At 45.7% G+C, this 20,502-nt stretch overlaps 1 protein-coding gene across 1 annotated transcript in view; it reads left to right on the top strand.

Moving 5' to 3' along the window:
* Positions 1–20,502, top strand: part of CTTNBP2NL (CTTNBP2 N-terminal like) — a 190,147-nt gene that overhangs the window by 48,113 nt on the left and 121,532 nt on the right. The window contains exon 3 of the mRNA XM_043500622.1: positions 7,423–7,570. Coding sequence (XP_043356557.1) covers positions 7,541–7,570 — 30 coding nt within the window. The 5' untranslated portion in view covers positions 7,423–7,540. The remainder of the gene's footprint in view (positions 1–7,422; positions 7,571–20,502) is intronic.

The raw sequence follows: 20,502 nt of genomic DNA, 5'->3' as shown, positions 1-20,502 counted from the left end.
GTCTGTCTCCCGCCACCTGGCTTTATTTAGTGCTATGAGTGATGACAGGGAGCAAAGAGACACTAGATAGACTTTCTTCTCAGATAGCTTTCAGCCACCATTTGCTCTATTAATATTTTTTTCCCGGACCACCTTACATTCCTCAGTAAGAGGCAACGTAGCCACGTTCACAGTAGATGTCCATTCTTCTGATTTATCTTGCAATAATATGTCGATTTCTAGACCAGCTCATGGCCCCACCAACTATCATCATCATTATTAGCGGTATTACGTTAGTGCACAGAGGCCCCAACGGAGATCAGGCCCCATTGGGTTAGGCAAGTGTATAGTACGAGACAGTCCTTGCCCTGAAGGCTGAACAATACAAACAAACCAGGTTGAGAGGCACAGACATGGTAAGTGACTTGTCCAAGGTCGCCCAGCAGGTCGATGGCTGAGGCAGGAACAAAACCCAAGTCTCCTAGTCCTGTGCCCTATGTACCAGACCATGCTGCCTCTTATGCTGGTGGAGGACATTACCCTCCTGTGAGATTGGCTACATCTCTAAAAACACTTGGGGATGCAGTTCCACTCCTGAGGATGTTACTCAGCAAACCTTACCTCAAAGGGTGTTTTGCCCGACAAAGTCTTCTAGAAATGGTAGATGATTTATTATTATTATGAGGAGTACATGTAAATGTATTTCTTGACACACTGCTGGACAACTGGAAGTAGCCTGCATAACATCAAATAGAATTCCTGACCTCCTGTCATTTCAGTGGTGGGGTTTAGTGCCCAGGAATATTGTTTTGTTCCATAAGCGGTTGTTACAAACTGTGTTTGCTATGCAAAGATGTGGGCTCACCAAACAAAACGGGGAATGCTGTTACTCCCTTAACTTCAGCTGTGGTCAGACAAGTAAAAAGAGAAATGTGAGCAATTCAATTTATAATAGCACTAGCCTAGGACTTGGGACACTTGGGGTCAACTCCCTTCTCTGCAACAGACTCCCTGTGTGACCAGCATGACATGGCAGATAGTGCCAGCGTGTCAGATAGCAGTGGGGTGCAGTAAAATGTGAGACTGAGCTCCACTGTTTGTTCTTGTGACTTCAGCCAAAATGCCTGCCCCCCGTTGCGCTGAACTGGTTATTAAACAGGAACCTCAGTGGGCATCAAAGGTTGTACTTCTGCCTTTTTGCGCCTCTCTAACCTGATTGGACCATGTTAAATTAACTGGGCTTTCTCCGCGAGGGCCCTTCAGCTTTGGAATTCCCACTTTGGTCTGAAATAGACCAAGTTTGCTGACTTCTAGGATAATCTGCAAAGCAATTGTTTTTTTACTAGATCTTTTGGGGAGAGGTGTGTTGCGTGAGAGATAGTCATTCAGGAGTTGGGGGGGCGTATTCGTTAATTCTTTTGATCCAAGGGTTGGCTCGCTGTGGCTGACGTGATGAGATTTGATCTTGTTATGCTCTGTTACTTTAAAGGAATGTCATAAATCTAAATAAATATATATTGAGATGACATGACAAGTTCAGCAGGTCTGCACTCTCTCACTCTCTCATTTGTCATCATAGGACCTGAGAAAGAGGTGTCAGTTCCTAAGATGCTACCACTTTCCAGTAGCCTCGCTCTCTTTTGCCTTTTATGTGTGTTGTGATTTTTGGAATACTGGGAAATATGCCTCATCAGTATGGAGTTCTCAGGGAGATAAGCAGAGCACTCAAGGCAAAAATACCTATATAAAGAGTCTCCTTTTTTTCCTTCCAGCTGGTTTGCATTATGATCTGACCATTTTAAGGCTTAAGAAAATTGAAGTTGAAGAACTAATTTGACTGTGCTGTGTGACATTGGGAAAGCAGATGGCTCAGTGGATCAGATTAATGATCAATCTAGCCCAGTGTCTTTCTTCTAGAAGGGGTCAGCACATGCTGGTCTGAAGACCTAAATCTCAGGAAAATAAAAAACGCAGCATGATACAGGGAAAGTCAGGCACGTTCCTGGGAAGGCTTTTCAACCCTAAAACCAAGATATTTTCGGGTTGCTTTTTTTTTAATTTCTCACCAGTGGAGACATCCAAGAATGAAAACTCAGCCACATAAATACTGAAAGGGCAATAATATGAAGGAGGGAGGAGCATTGTTACCCATGGGAGAAGTCACTGGAGTTCAGTAAAGAACGTAGGGAATTAACATGGAAAAAACATATTTATGGGAGGGCTTCCTTGGACATGCAGAAAGGCCAGAGCAGGGAAGAGTGTGTCTACCTGGGTGATTGGGGTAGAGTCACTAGGGATGCACAGGGTAAGATTAAGTGCAGCCTCTTTCCTGGTACATGTGGAGGATGATTGAGGTGGTCTCTCCCAATCTCATAAATCACTGATGATTTGCTCTGTGGCTAAGATCATCTCAAAAAGCAGATCAAAGTAAATAGTTCCTTAAAAGGACAAGCAATTAACCCCTGATGGGCAATGGGCAGAGGTGGGGATTCTCTGCCACCAGCAGAGATCAAGTGTCATTTCTAGTCATCAAGTCATGGCATTTCTAGAGGAGAACCTCTGAGAAGACGGGGCGTGAGATGATGGAGCAGAGCTGGAATAAACTCTGAGCCCTTGAGTATGGCTGCTCGCATGTGCTGGATGGGCAGAGAGGGTTCTGCAAGGCTCTGCTGGTAGTAGCCTTGGGGCAATGAAGGAAAGACAATGGGGTTGATTCTTGTTTCACCTGAATCAGGAGTAACTTCAGTGAACTCCAGTGCGGGTAGGTACAGTGAAGGGTGGGCCAGGCAAGGACCAAGGAAGGTAGACAAACTGTTACGCAGTGTGCAGCCAAGGTGGGCTGCTATAGGAGCACTGTGGCCGGAGCAGCCTGGGTAATGTGGATAAAAGTGGGGTTCCTTTCTCAGCACTTCTGCTGATAGTGTATGTCTGGGGATTTTATTTCACCCCTGGTGTGTGAAGGAGCAGGTATTTGCAGCTGGATAAGGGCTGCAAATTCATGTTGCAGACAGTGGGGACCCTGCTGCAAACCTGTGGCCCCAGATCCACAAGCTGCAGGATAGAAAGAGATATTTGCATCAGAGGAACAAATGTGTGTTCTCTATCTACCAACATGAAACTGTTGACACCACATTACCTTGGATTTGGGAGGGGTGAATTTGAAGACATTGCCCCATTCCTCTGGCATGGGGGGTGGGTTTGAGGGGAGATAAAAAATTATAGCATATCAGACCAGGATACCTGGTGCTTTATTTTACTTTTTTTAATGAACACTTCCTTGAAGCCAGTTAAAATTAATAATATCTTTTTCTCTTCCCTCTGATGGGTGGTGGTCTGTATATAAATGAGCTCTTAAATGAGTGGCTCCTCGCTGGATAAAAGCCATGATTACAAACAGTGTGTTGCTTAGCGCTTGTTGCTAAGCTACAGGAGAGCAAAGTTGCTTTCGGCTGAGCAGCACTCTTCCTATCATGGCAGGTTACGCAGATGTTGTATTAAGAAAAATGATCTGGAGTTGGAGTTGGCAGGGGGTTGGCTGGAATTATTGCAATGATGTATTTTTCTCTTCAGCTAAATATAAACTAGTTTTCTACACTTCCCAGACTACCCAGAATTGGAAGGGGAGGAACTGAGAGCAGAGAAAGCTGTGTCAAATACAATGGATGTGATCTTGCTTATTTTCATCTTTTCTTTTTTGTTCCCTGATAAACCAGACACTTACCTCTACTTATTGTAGTACGAGTAATTTATGGCGGGTGCTTAGGTTACTACAACCCCCCTTCCACCCCCACCCCCACCCCCGGCGAAGTGATGTGTAACTCAGTTGACATATATACATACATAAAGCATTAGAATGTCTTTGCTTCTTCATGACGGATAAGCCAATGAGGAACAAGTGGTTGCCGGGTCAAGTACACTAAATGCCAAAAGAAGAGACGCTAGTGAAATAGGAATTCTGATGGATCCAACCGCAAGTGAATTGTATGCAGACGCATGTTGGAGCCAACTAGATTATCGTGTCGTTTTGGGCAGAGCTCAGCCCTGTGCAGACAGACAGCACAAAGCACATGCCCCATGTAAGCCCCCCCGGAGTCCTCAGGGTAAAATTGATCCTTTATGCTCAATCTTTGTAGCATATGCGCTGCGTGCCTCGGGTAGCACGTGACCAGGATTCATCCCTGAATTTGGTCTCTACACCCAGTGAACCAGCTTGAGAGGAGAGAGGAACATCAGCCCAGGCATGTTTTCTGTACCTCCCTCTGCCCCCAGCACTGCCGCATCCCATTGTGTCAGTGTAGGGGCAAATTAATATTCAACTGGACCATTAAGAGTACCTGTACCAGCCGGGGGGTGAGGGTGCAGGGGTGCTGAGACAGATACCAACACCCCTCAGGTCGAGTCCCTGCAGAGGCTGGTGTAAGGGGGTTTTTTAGCACTAAGATTGGAATATTTATGATCTTTGGAATGGAAGATTTAGATCCAAGCAGGACTCACTCAGCCATTCGACCTTCTGCTGTAGATAAATTGAGCTTGGACACAATAAACTGCATGGGATTAATCAGGTTTGCCCAGGGCTATGAGTTGGACATTGAAGATCCTGTGTAAGAGCTGGGGGACAACCTAGCATGGTTGACCAAACACCTCCTTTCCCAGCAGTTCTGTGCTGTGCACTGGCTGGGGTGCTCAATCACAAAGGTGGCTTCATTTCATTGATACTTAATGAAGCACCTTGGGATGAAAAGTGCTCTGTGAAAATGTCTCTGTTGACTGAAGGAAACAGCCCCTGGACTCATCAGCTCAGAGTAGGAAGATGTATGTCCCCTGATTGATTCGCTCTTTGGACCATTTTATCTAGAGCTCACACGGTTGGCTAAAATATTTCTCCAAAGGAGTCTCTCGTGCCTTCCAAGGAAAGGGAAGATACAGGGTGTATCATGGCCAGTATGGGGTCCAGTCCTGTGGCTACAAGACCAGAGAGCATTTGTGAACATACACACTGGAGAAAACCCCACAATGAAACTCTCACCAGCCCTGGGTTTGAACTTTAATCTAGAGTAAGTGTCAGCCTTGTTCTCCCCCAACTGGTCCCCAGATCCTTCCTTACTACCTAACACTTCTAAGCTATGGAAAGAGAGACTTCCAGCTGAGCATAGCATCTAGATGCTCAGGGCCTGCCCCGCTCCCACTGTAGTTAGGAGTTTTGCCCAGTTGCCCTTGACTGCAGCAGACGCAGGCCCTATGCCAGGAAGAGGTTCTTTTACAGATCAGTTTGTTGTTTGTACACTGCTTGCAAAAAACTAATAGTAACGTTTTGCGCTCAAACAACCCTCTATGGGCCTCCTCCTGAACTGGTGAATTTGGTTTTCCGGTTTTGCCATGGACTTCAGTGATCAGGGCCCAAATCTCTGCAGCACTCTGTATAAACATTAACTAACTAAGCCTCACTCTGCCCAGGGGAAGTTGTTAAGTATTATCCCCAGTTTAGAGATGAGGAAACTGAGGCACATATAGAGTTTTTGAGTGACCTGCCTAGGTTGCAAAAGAAGCTGCTGGCAGAGCCGAGAATAAAACCCAGGACTTCCAATCATGTGCCTTAGGCCACCAGACCACGCTTGGCTTTCTTAGGACCTAAACCTGCAATCTGAAACAATCCCGCAGTGGAATTTAGGAGAGAAGGTTCAGATCCTTAAGAGGAAGGGACATCTGGGAAAATGTCCTTCAACATATTTCATGTGATTAGTAAGTTTCTGTTGAGTTCCAGACCAAGGCATGCACAATGGAAAGACAGGCCTTGCCTCAAAGAGCCCATAGTCTAAGTATCATGGTCAGTCCCTGGGGACAGGCAGAGCACGCTTTGTGTTGCTCTCAGGCTACCCGCTGTGGCCAATGCCCAAAGGGGGTGGGGGGATGGTCTTTCTGGAGGGGGGCCTTTTTCCAAGTATGCACAACATGCAGAGCTTTGGAGGGGGCATAGAGGAAAGAAAATATGACAAACTGAGGCCTCTGGGATGGCTCTTCTCCTAGCCTCTTTGGCTGATGCATTAGCACTAGCATTGTAAACAGAAATGGCCCTTCATTGTCTGGGGGTGAGAGAGAAATCAGTGATACTTTAAATCAATAATGCAACAAGAATTACCAGAAGAGGAAGAGATCAACAAATGAACTGAACATCAGACGCTGTGACTCTCTCTCTACCTAAATCGAACGGCCTGGCTCTGTATGGTTATTTGGGGGGAGTGGGGTTCCAGCTTTATAACAAGAATAAAAACAATGAAGCACTTCTGCTGTAATGGGGTTCCTGCTACCTGGAAGAGGACCCTGCCCTACGTATGGAAATAACTTTAAAACCCAGAAAGTGGGGCTGGGGGAGTGGGGGGGATTCAAAAAGAGCCTGGCACATGAATAGCTACTCACTGGTTTTCTGTATTGTGACTAAGGCAACTGGCCAGCTGAACCACTGATTTTTTCCCCTAAAGGCTTTCATGTCATTGTCTATAATGTGGTGGTGGTTGTTTTCATCTCAGCAGGTAAATTTCTTTCCATGTTTTCAGAATTGAATCACTCTCACAGAATCACAGAGGCAATGCAGGCCAATGGGTAGGGCACTTGCATTGGGAGCTCAAGAGACCTGAGTGCTGTTCCCTGGTTTGCTGTGTGAGCTTGGCCAAGTTGCTTTGCCTCTTCATGACTCAGTTTCTCCATCCGTAAAATGAGGAGATTGATACTTATCTTCCCTTTGCAAAGTGCTTTGAGATCTAATGGATAAACAGCACTACAGCAGAGCTAAATATTGTTCCAGAACCTGGGCTTTTCCAACTCCCTCTCCCTGCCAATGCAGCATTGTTCCTTAATAATCATATTGAAGCAAAATTACTGGAACTAATATCTGCAGTTCACCAGTGTAAGGGAGATACTCATAGCTCCATGTCTGATTGTAAATGCCACTACAGTGTTGGAGCTGCAAGGCTGAGGCATGGAGCTCTCAGATCCCCAGCTACGGGAAAAGCTAGCCCCGGCCAGTTTCATTTACATGCTTTAGTATGTTGCATACTCATAGTTCCACATATCCTGTATTGCTGCTTTACTGGGAACGTCTCTGTGTTCTGACTGTACAAACCTCGATGGATTGCTGCTGCGACTGTATTCCTGAAAGGGCTGGGCACCGAGTGCAAAGAGTGTCACAGCTTTCTGGAAAAAGAACAGGAGGACTTGTGGCACCTTAGAGACTAACAAATTTATTTGAGCATAAGCTTTCGTGAGCTACAGCTCACTTTATCGGATGCATTCAACTTTCTGGGTGAGCTTAGCACACTAGAGTCTGTCTTTTAAAAATATGCTGGGGGAAGCTAGTAGGTCAGAAGAAGCTCAAGGATGATTTCTATGCTCAGACGCGTACTGGGGAAATGAATATGAAGCTCATGTTGGTGTTTCCTTTCTTGGCAGGCATGTGCAGGATGAATCTTGTTAAGATGACAATAAACCAAGGTTTTACACCATTCACTGAAGGAAACAGCCCCCGGAGTCGTCATCAAACTTGAGAAACGCACCTGGCTAGAGCAAGATGAACATAAGAGACACAGGCTCAGGACAGGTAGGATTCCAGATGCACAGAGTGCAGACAAGCGGACATGTTTCTGACCTGCTGGTTTAGCAGGCTTAACCCCCAGTTCCACTGCGTAGCTGCAGCTTTCTCCTTCCCATCAATTGGAAAGAAAATAGTGTGCTATATAATGCTCTGACTGAACCAACACAGCAATGTGTAATGTCCTAGCTTGTGTGTGTGCAATTCTGCTTTCTCGTGGATGGGTGCATGTGCACATGAGTGCACGTGCACGGTACTGCCTGGGTGTATTAGGGTTGCCAGTTTTGGTTGGACGTATTCCTGGAGGTTTCATCACATGACATAATCTTTACTTAAAGATTAATCTTTAATTCTTGGAGACTCCAGGAGAATCCTAACCTGTATGTTCAGGGACAGGGTGCATTGAACTATTTTGTGGGGGCAGGGGGATGTATCTGTCACTCCCTATAGACCCCACACACACACATCAAAAATCAACCATGATACTAACAGAGGGTTTGTCTCTGCTCAGATAGAAGTGTTGTTTTACTGTTGAGTATAGCATTTGCTCCTGGGTTAATGCCTGTTGTGGAAAGGAACCAAGGGAGTTTGCATGTAGCTAGTGGCTGTGATGTTTTGGGGTCACCCAGACTGGCAAGGGGTTCTGTCACTGCCTATCTTATAACTTTGGGTGCCTTAATGCCATGCTGCTCTGGCTCAGATCCTGACACCCAGAGCCAGCCCACAAGCATTAAAGGTCTCACCCTACCTTCCGCCAGCCTCCTTACTCCTCGTAGGGTGTCCCCAAGAGCCCTTCTGATCTCAAGTCACCCCAAATCTGTCCTCCCACTGAGCTCTTAATTGCCAGATACTTGGGCCATTCCCCTCTGGTTGGTCACCCACGAAGGTGTGAAACCTGTCCCCAGTTATCAGTTCCCTTTGGTACCCACAGTTTGCACAACAGAGACCTGCTTTGGGGTAAAAATAAAAGAAATGAAGAAAAATCACTGAATCACACATGAAATAGTGAGGAAAAGCTAGCACAGACAAGTTACACAGCAAATAAACATAAAGACGCAACTTCAAGCTTTACCTCTCTCTACGAGATAAATTTCCACTTTGCCTCTGAACAATTTCCTAGTGTGCCTCCTGTCCGAGAGGGGATCCAGTTTTTCACAGACAGCTTCCCTCTTAGAGGCTGCATGTGGATACCTTTCACTGCAAATCCCTTCCCGTTGAATAGGTTTTAAAGGTGTTTGTTTTTTCTTTCTCCCACGCTATCGTAATTCATGGTTATTCAGAGAAAAGGGGTTGGGGCAGTGGGATTCTCTCTTGGGGCATCTCAGTGTCTTCCCATTAACCATCATGGCCCATCATTTGTCCTTTCCTGGGTTGGTATTTGTGTCTGGTTTTGTGTAAACAGCCGGTTCGAGAAGAGCTTTTCCCTGCTGTGAGGTGTATTTCAAATTGTAGTATGGTCATGAGGACAGTATTCTATGTACACAAATACACTGATTCATAACCACAGTCTGTATCCATATCCCATAATGACCATCAAGTTCGGGACATTGGAACCTTTCATAGAAGACGTCACCCGACATATTGTATACACAGGAACACCGTGTCCAACCAGTTGATTCAGTTGCTTACTCTTTGGGATTGAGACCCCCTGAGGGGCTTTCTCAGGCAGGTGGCTTAGGATTTCAGAATCACTCAGCCAACCCGTAGATGGCTGCACCACATGTGCAATGCTGCCCGCAAGTGGATGGGATAGAGGGGTGAGGGGTGCACATGCTAGTCGGTCTAAATTCTTCAAATTTTCAAATTTTTCAGGAAAATCAAGTTTTTTCATGAAAATGTGCTGCTGTGTGTGTTTACCATTGCATGTGTGTGCACGCACATGTATGCGTTTTATGCTGCCCTCTAAGGGATAAGGTCTGTCAAACCTCCTTGTGCTTGTAGATAGTTTCCCTTTACCTGCTCAGCAGGTCAACACAGATGAGGGGCGGAGACTGTCTATGTTCGTACAGGTCCTGGTCCATGACTGGCGCTGCTAGGTGCTACCGCCATACACACACTAATAGTCATGTCTGTATGCCTTGGGCTCATGTCCTTTGGGTCTGTCTGTCTCTGCAGAGTGTTCTCTATGTTGGAGTAACCGATGGCCTGATTTCCAGAGGCTCGGTTCACTGTCAGCCACACCGACAATAAGAGAAGAGCTGAGTTTCCAGGGCTGCCAGTCCAGAGGCTCTCGCTAGCTCTGAGCTCCCTGGGACAGACAAAACAGGTGTGCGCCCGCACTTGGTTAGACTCCAAGGAGGAAATCTTGGTTATTTGCAAAGACTGCAAAGCTCTAGCGCTTGCAATCAATGGCGATAGCAGCCGGAGATGCTGTGTCCTGCTTCGTCTTTCAGGAAGGCTTCGTGCGGATTTCACCCTCTGCGTGTGAGGACATGGTTACACTGAGCTTGATGCCTTTGAAGTGCTTTTCTGACTGAATCTCTTCAGGTTGCCTCATATCTCAAAGCAGAGCCATGATTTGTTGTTGTTGGTTTAGAGGCATGCTTGTTTGTTTGACTGAGCTGCACTGGCACGATGCTCAAAAAAATCCCACTTGCCAGCACAGGCAATGTGCTTTCAGTCCCCTGGTTTGCCATGAAATCCTATTTTTAAATAAAAACCCCAAGATAATCTGTCCGGTGTCAGGACAGGGTATGACATGGTAGGTTCATGGGGGTCTCATGTACAGCTGCAAAGTTCTTCCTATTTAAGAGTGGCTGTAAGACAAAAGGAAGGTCAGATGTGCACCAAACTGTTTGATCATCACACGTCATGCTTCGCAGCTCTGGGCTTCTTTGTTTGTTTTTATCACGCAGATGAGACATATCTCCAAAGATCTGTGGGAATGATCAACAAGAGTACTGCAAACCATATCGTTATTCAAACACTAATGCAACATTTTTAATATCGTTATTATTTTTTAGCTCCCTTGGCTTTTTCTGTGTTCATTTCCATCCAGAATAATGATGACTGCATTAGCAGAAGGTGATTTAATTGCACAAACTTTAGAAAAGCAGGGAGCCTCGTTTTTCTGAAGATAGAGCGTTAGCAATTCCCCCCATGCTTGTGTTCATCTTAAGAATCAATAAAGCGCAAACATGTCTAATTACCCTAAAATATTTTGCAAAATCTGAAGTCAGATTAGATTTTGCTTAAGCATCGAATAAAAACTTTAATGTCCACCAGAATCAATATGTTACCCATGGGCCCTAAGATTTCCACTTGTAATGAAGGTCTGTAATAACATTAAGATCTTCCTGAATACATTTACTTTTTTCCCCCCTCCGTACCACAGAGATCGAAATATAATTAGCTGGAAAAATAATGCGCAGCTACTTTCCTTGCCACATATTCTGAATGCGCATGTTCTTGAACATCAATCTCAAATATTTTAATTATTTAATTAAACACAAAGAATATTTTACCTGCATAGTAATTCTTCCAAAAGGGGGCAGGAAGGGATTATTGTGTTGATTGGGAGTGAAAATGAGTTATATGGCAAATTCTATATGGTGAGTGCAGCTAGGTTTTTGTTTTTTTGTTGTTCCTGGTAAAAGTGTTGATAAAAAAGAGAGGTTTTGTGTGATCTCCATTTTTCTTCAAAAGGTTTGGATTTTTATCAAAAACTTGAAAACCAAACTTTTCCTGTTTTTGACTGAAACTTTTCAGTGTTTGTTCTTGTCAGCAAACACCAGAAAATGCTACTCAAAATGCAGACGAGTCTGTGTGGATGAAAACCACGTTTTTCTAAAAAAAAATCTTCTGAATGGAAAAGTCTAACCAAATCCCAATGGTGAGGTTGGAACACATTCACTGATTTCCTAAACCCAGCTCTTCCTCTCACCTCTTCAGTGCACACAGAAGATGCAGTCCTGACACTTCCTTGTGCAAGGGCTCAGGACCGTGCTGTTTTCCACTGGACTGGTGACGATCGTCTGTTCATAGCATTGCACATGCTGTATTATTCACAGCTCATTTGAGTGACCAGGTCCTCCACTGACCAGATGTTCCTCGCTGCTTTATATTCCGGAATAGCTTAGGGGTTTATGTGTTAGCAGATGCCAAGCGCTAACTGGAATGAGTAGGGAAGGGCGAGGAAATTACGAGAGCCATGATTTTTTAACAACATTCATAACTGAGTCTCATACCCCTGGCTGAAATCACCAGTCTGTTTATTTTATGTTGTATTCGTGCAGGAAAAGATAGTTATTGCTCTCTAATGAGATACATAGGGAAACTGTTTATACCGTTGGTGGTGTTCCACACTGGCACTCCTCCCTGCCCTCCCCCCATCTACACACTCCCCCCCCCCCCAATGAATTTAAATCCTAAACTTCCTTTAACAACTGGAACAAATACATTGTCATTTTGCTCAATGATGTACAATTTGACGGGACCATTCAACATACACACAACATTTCATCTGTTAAATAGGAGACAGCAACACTAATCATGCCGCAGCAGAGAGGTATATTCTAAATGGATAGGAATAAACAGACATAAATGTTATGCATTTTGAGTGCATCTTCTATTTTCCAGGCTCCACTGCAGTAATGAGGCAAATTCTGCTCCACTTTATGCTCGCATCTTTTGAAAGTCTTTTGAAATGGGTGGGATCACTCTAGATTTATCCCACTGTAAATGGGAGCAAATTTGGCTCCATTCCTCCAGCCTCTGAAGCCTACTATCTCCCATAATACATGGAGAACCATTAAGGTGTCTAGCATTCACTCAGTAGTTTTGGAGCAAATGCAGAAAATGGTATGCTCCCAGTGCTTTTTAGGAGCCTAGTTGTTCTGCCACTGGAGTTGCTAGCAAAACATACCCAGTGTCCAGCAGGAACAGCTACAGGTCACAACACACATCCTGCTATGTGCTGCCAGCTCCCTCAACTTCCAGTGACTCTTGGGCGTTCAGAGGCCACAGCAACTTTCAAGATCAGGCCCTCAGTGAAGTAAAGTCTGTCACTGATGTGGGCCATTTAGAAAGGAAGGGTAGTCTTGGAGCTAAGGCACTGGCCTTGGGCTTTGGTGATGTGAGCCAATTCCCAGTTCTGCCAAAGACGCCCTGTGTGACCTGGGCAAATCACTTAACTTCTCTGTGCCACAGTTCCCTTCTGTCAAATAAGAATAATGATATTCCCTTTGTCTGTCTGTCGTCTTAACCTGTATATGCTCTGTGGGGCATGGAATGTCTCTTATTATGTTTTCATAACCCTTATCTCAGTGGGAGCCTGTAGGTGCTATCTAAATGCTACCCATACACATACATTTAAGCGCTGCAGCGGAGGAGCTTTTCAACAAACCTAAAGAACTGAGGAGCAAGAGTGATTTTCACTCTTGAATTCCTCAGCTGCTTTTGAAAACATTCCCCAGGTTGCCTTTGCAACAGACACAGACCTCTCTTCCCAAAAGCCGTCTACATTGTTTCAAAACATGACTTGTCGGTGATACTGATCCAGCATGTGTTTTGTTTCACTGGGAGTTATTAGTGGGAGTTATTATTACTATTTATTTATTAATTAGTCATTAATTATCTATTGAGCACTGTGTGTGTGTGCTCCACAATGGACAAGAAAGGAGAAAGCATTTGAACTCTCCCCCTTTGTTGACAGCTTTAGCTAATTATTGGGTCATTTGCTGGTAGGACAACAGAAAAAAAATCAAAAAAGGGTTTTTCTTTTCGGTCAGAATTTTTCTACCCGCTTGGTCCCCAAGAGAAAACTTCACCGTTGGAGACGGAGGCTTTTTTATTGCAGATCTACATCCACGTAAGCCCGGAGCTCTAGTCCTTGTATCTTTACCCTGTCACGGCAACTCGGGAGGGCTTCTGCATTTTTGCCCCCAGGCAGCACACGACTAATAAGAAACCCAAGGAAGCCCTTTTTAAGCGAAGCTCAGATGCCAGGGAGATTGACTGTAAACAGATTTACTGAAGTTTGCAACCACACTTCACCAACCATTATTCTAATTAGCCCTTGTGCTGTGGACTGTGCAATGGGATTTCTTTTTTTCCCCCTCCCTCTGCAAATGAACAATGCAATTAAATCACTGAGTTGGCTTCCTGAAAGCTTGGATGCCTTCTTGCCCTCAGCTCAGCCAGGCTGCCATTCAAATTGGCACAAGGGCCTGCTGAGCCCGAAATCACATGCCTAGCCAACACATCTGGGAGCTGACTCCGGAGGGCGTTCTGAAGGAAGCTTCAGTAATTTTCTCACCCCCTCTGCTCACCAGAGTTCCTTTCTGACTGCTGCAAACACCACACAAAACAAAGCTGCTGAAGATGGAGGCAAAGGGAGAAAGCCAGTGAAGATGTAAGCTAACTTGCAGGAGCACAAAGATCAAGCAGGACTGATTTACATTGATTGAATGGTTTTCTCTTGCAGGGGCTCTCCGAAAGTTTAAGGCTGGTAATCTTCTAAAGACGCACACAGCACTATATTCTGCAAACTGATGATCCTGGTAGGTGTCAGAGGTTAAACTGGCCGAATAGGGAGCTAGGCAGGAGGGTAAAGGAAAGGGCTCTGGGCACGCAAGACGAACAGAGAAGGAAAATTAAACTGGGCGAAGAGACTCAGGCAAACAAAGGCCACAGCAAAGCAGTGAAATCCAGACTCTCTCCCGCTGCTGTTGGGAGGTGGTGTGCACTATTTGCATATAGTAATCTGTGCTGCAGGACCACTGGGCAGCACCCTGAGAAAGACAAGCAGTTCCTCCTTTCGGCAGTGGCAATCACCCAGATGAAGCAGTGAGAACGGCACCGGGGGAGCCTGCCAGGCTCAGGCCAGGTCAGTGTTGCACTAACTCAGGGAGCTCGGCGCAGGTCCAGTCTCAAAGCCGTGAGGGCTGAAGTTGCTGCCCACAAAGTTCTGTAATATTCACCGTGCCCTAACCACTGCTCGGCAAGACGGGTACCAGAGGACCGGTGCCTAGTGGTAAACCTGTGCTCCTGTTATACTGCCAGGGGTTCAGGCCTAGCGGGACATTCTTACCCTTTATCACCCAAGATCCTAAATATGCCCTTGGATGCCTCTTCTTACCTAGGTTCTAATATTGATGTCCATCACCGTTATATCTGGGCACTTTTCCTTCCTTCTCCCTTGACACCCAGCGATTACCTCTGTCTCTTTGATGCCTTAGTTGAAGAACACTGTATCCCAAATTCTAGCAGTGCTAGTTAGCTCTGTCTGCCACATACATGCTCCCACAAAGAGGGCACATTTCATTTTACAAGGAGAACACGTTCATCTTTGACTCTTGTTGTGTGCATTGTCCTTGCTGGAGATATAGCAGCCAGAGTTTTATTTACACACCGCTTCATCCTTCAAATCTCACTAACATTCCTGACTCAATTTTCCTCTGCTTCTCCCTGCTGATAAATCAAAGAAGGATCTAAAGGATCCGATCAACCACAACTGAACACTTGCAAGAGCAAAACTGAAGCATTCAAGTTACCGCTTCTCCAGGGGAAGCAGATGCACCAGTATCTCTCTCGCCGTCTCTGCAGAGACCTGCGTCAACTATTGGTGATTTTGCTTACCAAGGGCAGCTTAAACGAGCAGTCTGTGAATGGGGAGGTGTCAGCATGGACAGGGAGTTTATCAATATGTAAGACAGATGCAGGGTATGATTGTTTCTCGGAGACGCCACCTAGTGGGCTGTGATTTCACCATGATGTTGGATTTTTTATTCAGCATTAGCAGGACCTACAGGTTTCCCATTCACTGTTAATGGCAGCTGCATGTTTTCCATTCAGGACTTGTCCGGGCTGCAAGTTTCCCATTCAGTCTTAGCGGCAGCTGTCTATGGGTCTAGCTAGCTTTCTCACAGCGCTCTCAGCCAGAAAGTGTGGTGGATTCATTCAGACTGTGGCAACATCCCTGCAGGCACCCCATAATGCCTGCGAACAGTACATCCAGAGAAAGAAAGCCAAGACCTCACAGCCACCTGCAAACTCACTGTAAAATATTACTGCACTCTGCCACCTGAGCTCATAAAGCTGCAGGGACATTGGTGGAAGATCTAATGCTTTGGGGAGTATTTTTGTGTTTCCAATGAATTAACAAGGGATTGTAGCGGAGGGAGGCATAATGACAATGTATCTCCGGGTTAGGCATAGGCAGGCCGTGAGCCAAATCTAAACTGCCAGACACTTTTGAACTGACTCTGAAATCTTTTATTTACTTATTATCATTATTATTTTTGTATTTTCTCTGGAGTCTGGACCTTGCCTATACCTTGACCCAAAAAATTAGACCCTGACAAAAAAAATAATTGACTACTCCTGCTGTATCTGTTTGGTTGAGAGAGGCGTTGTTTGTTTGTTACTTATCTATGTGTAGCCTCTGCTTCGATAGATTTCTGTGCATCTCGGGGCTTGTCCAGTAGGTGGGCACTGGGGGTGGCGGGGAATGTCTCGATGGTGGGCCAGATTCTCATCTGATTTCAGTGGAGCTATGCCAGTTTACAGCTGTTGAGAATCTTGTTTGATCTTGGGCATGTCACTAGGCTTCTCTGTGCCTCAGTTCCACATTTGTAAAATAGGAATAAGAGCTCAGCCTCAGGGGCTGAAGATAAATACATTAAACAATTTTGAACCCTCAAATACTATGGAAATGGGGTCCAGAGAAGTGCCTCAAATAGAGAGACAGTCTTGTGCTCAGACGCCTTGATGAGTCCAGGGGGAGGGAGGCAGCTGTGAGTGACACTGGGTGCACCCTACACTGTGAGTTTTGTGGAAGATTGATTAATAAATGAGTAAAGAAGCTTTGTTGTGACTCCACCAGAAAGATATTTCAAATGCAAGCCCACAAGATTTCATGCTGCTTTCCCTCCCATTGCATCTGTTCTCCAAATTAGCCTTCTACCAAAACTGAGCAGGATTTCAAGGGGCCATTTTTCTCATGAATTTCATTGTCCTGATCTGAATAGCTTTTTTTCTATTATTTTGTCCATCGGGGAGAGATCCAAACCTATTATGGCTGAAACATGTCACACCCCTTCTCCATTCCCCTCTCCATTTTAATAACCTAATTATGGGAAGGTTGGAGGAGAACTGAATAATATCTAAGCAGAATTTGTCACTTAAATGAGCAGCCAATAACTGCCCAGAGATTAATCAGCTGATGCTGACTGACTGTAAACTAATAGCTCTACAGTTGCTGCTGCAGTGGTAATTTCTAAACCTGCTCAGCAAACACTTGGAGTCTCTCTGTGCTCTCGCTGGAAACCCACATTCAGGAACAGGAGAAATGGAGAGTGCAGGTTTCTTCATCCCAACAGATCCCAAATCATTTCACAACCGGGGGCTCTGATCCTGCAAATGCTTACCCGAAGGAGTCTCATTAACGTCAATTGGTTATGGACAGGCACCACTGGGAGATATTTTCCCCTGTGCTAAGGGCTGGCTCCTCGGGGTGCCATACAGCTCTGCACATGAGGTGAATTTACCCAAAGAGGGGGAAATAGTTTGCTGAGGTTGGTTCTTCATTTTGGTTTTTTATTGGTTTTTGTTGTTTTGTTTTTTGGCACAATATGACGGTGCAGCAAACCTCAGCCAAATTCTATCACTGAGCTGCACCGACAGCAATTATCACCAGGGCACACCACGCTGCCGGGAGGTGCCACTGTCCTGTGTAAAGACTTACTGAGGAGGGTTCATTTTCTGGTCAGGATTTGGACTCTACTATGTCCCGTCCTATGCAAGTCTTTCGAATCCCCATCAGAAGGGAACTGGATGGCCCAAGGAAGTGCAGTCTCCCTGTGTGCTCAGTTAATGGTTTGAAATCTGATGCTGCTAGTAGGGCCTGCTGGTTGCTGAGTCCTATGGGAACTGAGTGTGGGGGATTCTATTAGGTGGTTTCTCCTGGATACTCAGTGGCCCCTCAACTAAGGGGACTAGAACTGAATAGGCCGTAGAACTCCCCTGTAGTCCTCCTAGATCTGGAATGGCTACATTGTTGTAGAAAAAGCTTACCCTATCCCGGTCTGAGCAGTATTGGCTCTGTGGATCAACAGAGGGCTTCAAGCATTTGTCAGCCAGTACCTGGTTGCACTGAAATAAAACATCTTGACTGCCATGTCGAGCTGTAACGGTTTCTGTTGCCTTTTGAAAAGGAGCAGAATCAGACCATTGCAGAGGGAACTCCCTTCCTCCCAAGTGTAGAGCTGGGAAATAGGATTCCTTCTGATTAAGAGCCGGGTTGATTTCTGAAGATTTTTGTCATCAGCTCTGTAACTTTCTCAGACAGACCAGGCTTTTCTAAGGACCCGTAAATAATGGTCCTTTACCGAGAGTGGGGAAATTACCTTTCTCTCTTTCATTTATCTTTATCGGTGATGTGGGAGATTTGTAAAGACTCCAGGCCCATTCCTAAGAAACTAAATCCTGTACATGTCACTAGTGGGAAAACCATATTATTTGCAGATGGATTGCATCATAAATGTTGGCAGACAATATGATATTTTACCATAATAAAGGTGGAGGCAATGGGGTTTTAATTTTGTTTTTTGTGTTTTTCCCCCCTAAGCATGAAAATCCCCATAGCAAATTTTGATGGTCCTCTTCGCTGCATCAGGAAACTGAAGAGTAGTTCAGTAAGCACTACACATATTGCTTTGTCTTTTAATAATAGATAAGCACACGCATTCCTTGCTTCTGTTGTTTTAGACAGCATCTTGGGGAATAAATTGCCCAAAGATTTCCAGTTATTCCGAGATGTAAGGGAATAACGAGTCTGTCTCCAAGAATATCCATTTCCCTGCTCACATTTAAACCTGTACTAGTCCCAACCAAACATTGATCCAGGAAGGTGATGTTCTTTAGCTATTGCAGAAAATTTGATCCCAGTCCCCTCATCTCTGTCCTTCAAACCAAATGCTTGCCATGTTTGTGCTTACAAAGATTTTGGCTTTTCTCCCTCTCCCACACATTCCACTGGGTCTGTTTTACCCCAGTCCCATACCACAAATGCCACTTGCTCTGTGTTATCAGCAGAAACTAGCTGCCAACAGAGCCACCGTGACCTAGAGGAAAAGCTGCTGTCCTCTGATGGCCGCAGAGCCTTTACAAGGGTTCTTTCCGTTTCACTGATGCAGGGCAAGTTCAGGCAGGTTGTTCAAACTAGCTTATTATGTAGGCATGTGTCCCCTACCCTCCCCAACACACACTCCTCTGTGACTACAAGGACCTTCCCAAATCAGCTCAACCTTCATCCTTCCCAGGGATGCTGTTCTCTGATCTATTTTCCGGATTTCATTCTGCCCTATCGGGATTGCCGGTAAATATACTGTTCTGGAGCCTGCCTCCAGAGCCTGGCATTAAAGTTGTAGATATAACGTCCTCCATGAGTGGTCAGCAGGGCTCGATCCAGCATTTGGCGAAGTGGTCCAGCAGACTGGCTAGCGAATAAGGGTAAAAGGTGCCTAGGGTTGTATTCTTGGCTCTGTGCCCTTGGGCAGGTCACGTCCTCTCTTTATTTCCCCTCTATTGTGGCTACTTCGAGTCTAAGCTCTTTGGGGCAAGGATTGTCTCTCTCTGTGTGTACCTGTCAGGAGCAAGGACCCGCAGCAAGCCTACTGGCCTGCTAACTTAACCCCTCAGACACCCTACTGAGCACAGCTGGGCCCCAGATTAGCCAACAGACTGCCCCGATTGGCTGAGGGGATCAACAGACCTGCTCTTGAAACCGGCAGCAGAATGCTGACCGCTCAAAGCGTTTGCCCCCGGCTGCAATAGCTCTTGGACCTGCTTGTTCCAGCCCTGCTCCTGCCTTTCCTTATTCCAGGTAACCTGGCTCTGAGCTTCGGCTCTGACCCTGCCTCTGGTATCTAGCCTCTGACTCCGGTTCTGATCCTGGCTCCTGACTGAAGCTGTGCCCTTTGGCTCGGGCATCTGAATCTGGTGCTGGGCTCCAATTCCCGGCTGTCGGTGCCTATTCTAACTAGTAGGCCTGACCCCTGCTCTGACGACTGGGTCTTGCTCCTGCTCTACCTGCTGGGCTCAGCCACTCAGGCCCCAGTCCCTGACACCTAGCTCAAGGGGCTGCTAGTTCAGTTGGTGCCTTTCGGTGCGGTTGCAATATAAATAATAATCCTGGGATTGTCAATGCTTTAAAGGCTTGAGTCTCTACTGCTCCAGGTAAAGGAGTACATCTTTAACAGGTTGCTGTAGTAGACTCTTATCTACTCATGGACCCACCACTAGACAGGAACAGAGACTCTCCTAGGGTGGGTTACACCAGCCCTCCCCTCCAAGGCCCTGCACTGATTGCCCATGTGCTTTTGTAACACGTGCTGCATGTATGAGAATACACAGACACGTTGTGGCTTCACCGTGGCTCTCTTATATAAGAAAAACACCATTTAAGGCACGCAGGAGATCATGCTGCCTTTGCAACCAGCACATTTTCTGCTCTAATGCTTTCTGTGCTCCAGGTCTCAGTATTAATCACAGGAGCATATGGCTCTGCTCACAGCCTATGATCCCTTCCATGTCCCTGTTTAGGGCATGCAACATAAAATGCTAATTATTTTAAATTTGATACAGGTGTTAATAAGGGCTGATGACATGAGCTGTGATAGATTTAACCCTTCCTTAGGGACCCTACCTCTAGGAGGTTGACCACATGTAAAAGAGGGTGAAAGTGACCTGTTCCCAGTATTTGAATAAAGAAAGGCCAAAGGAGGATGGGGGAGAAGAAAAGGTAAAGAAGGGATGAAAAAAATCCCTCCACCTTTGGCTGAACCAAGAGGAGCTGTACTAAGTTTATCTCAACTAGAACCCACTCTTTGCCAGCCTTACAAGGCTGAGTGCAAACTTTCTGTGGTTCATCAAGCAAGCCAATTGCTCACCTGCATCTGGAAGAGCGATGCGCCATAATATGGCGGTTCCCAACTCATGCG

This window comes from Dermochelys coriacea, chromosome 21 (genome assembly GCF_009764565.3).
Source record: "Dermochelys coriacea isolate rDerCor1 chromosome 21, rDerCor1.pri.v4, whole genome shotgun sequence".
In the NCBI taxonomy this organism is placed as follows: domain Eukaryota; kingdom Metazoa; phylum Chordata; order Testudines; family Dermochelyidae; genus Dermochelys; species Dermochelys coriacea.
Note: the sequence above shows the minus strand (reverse complement) of the source record. Positions and strands in the feature narration are given on the sequence as shown.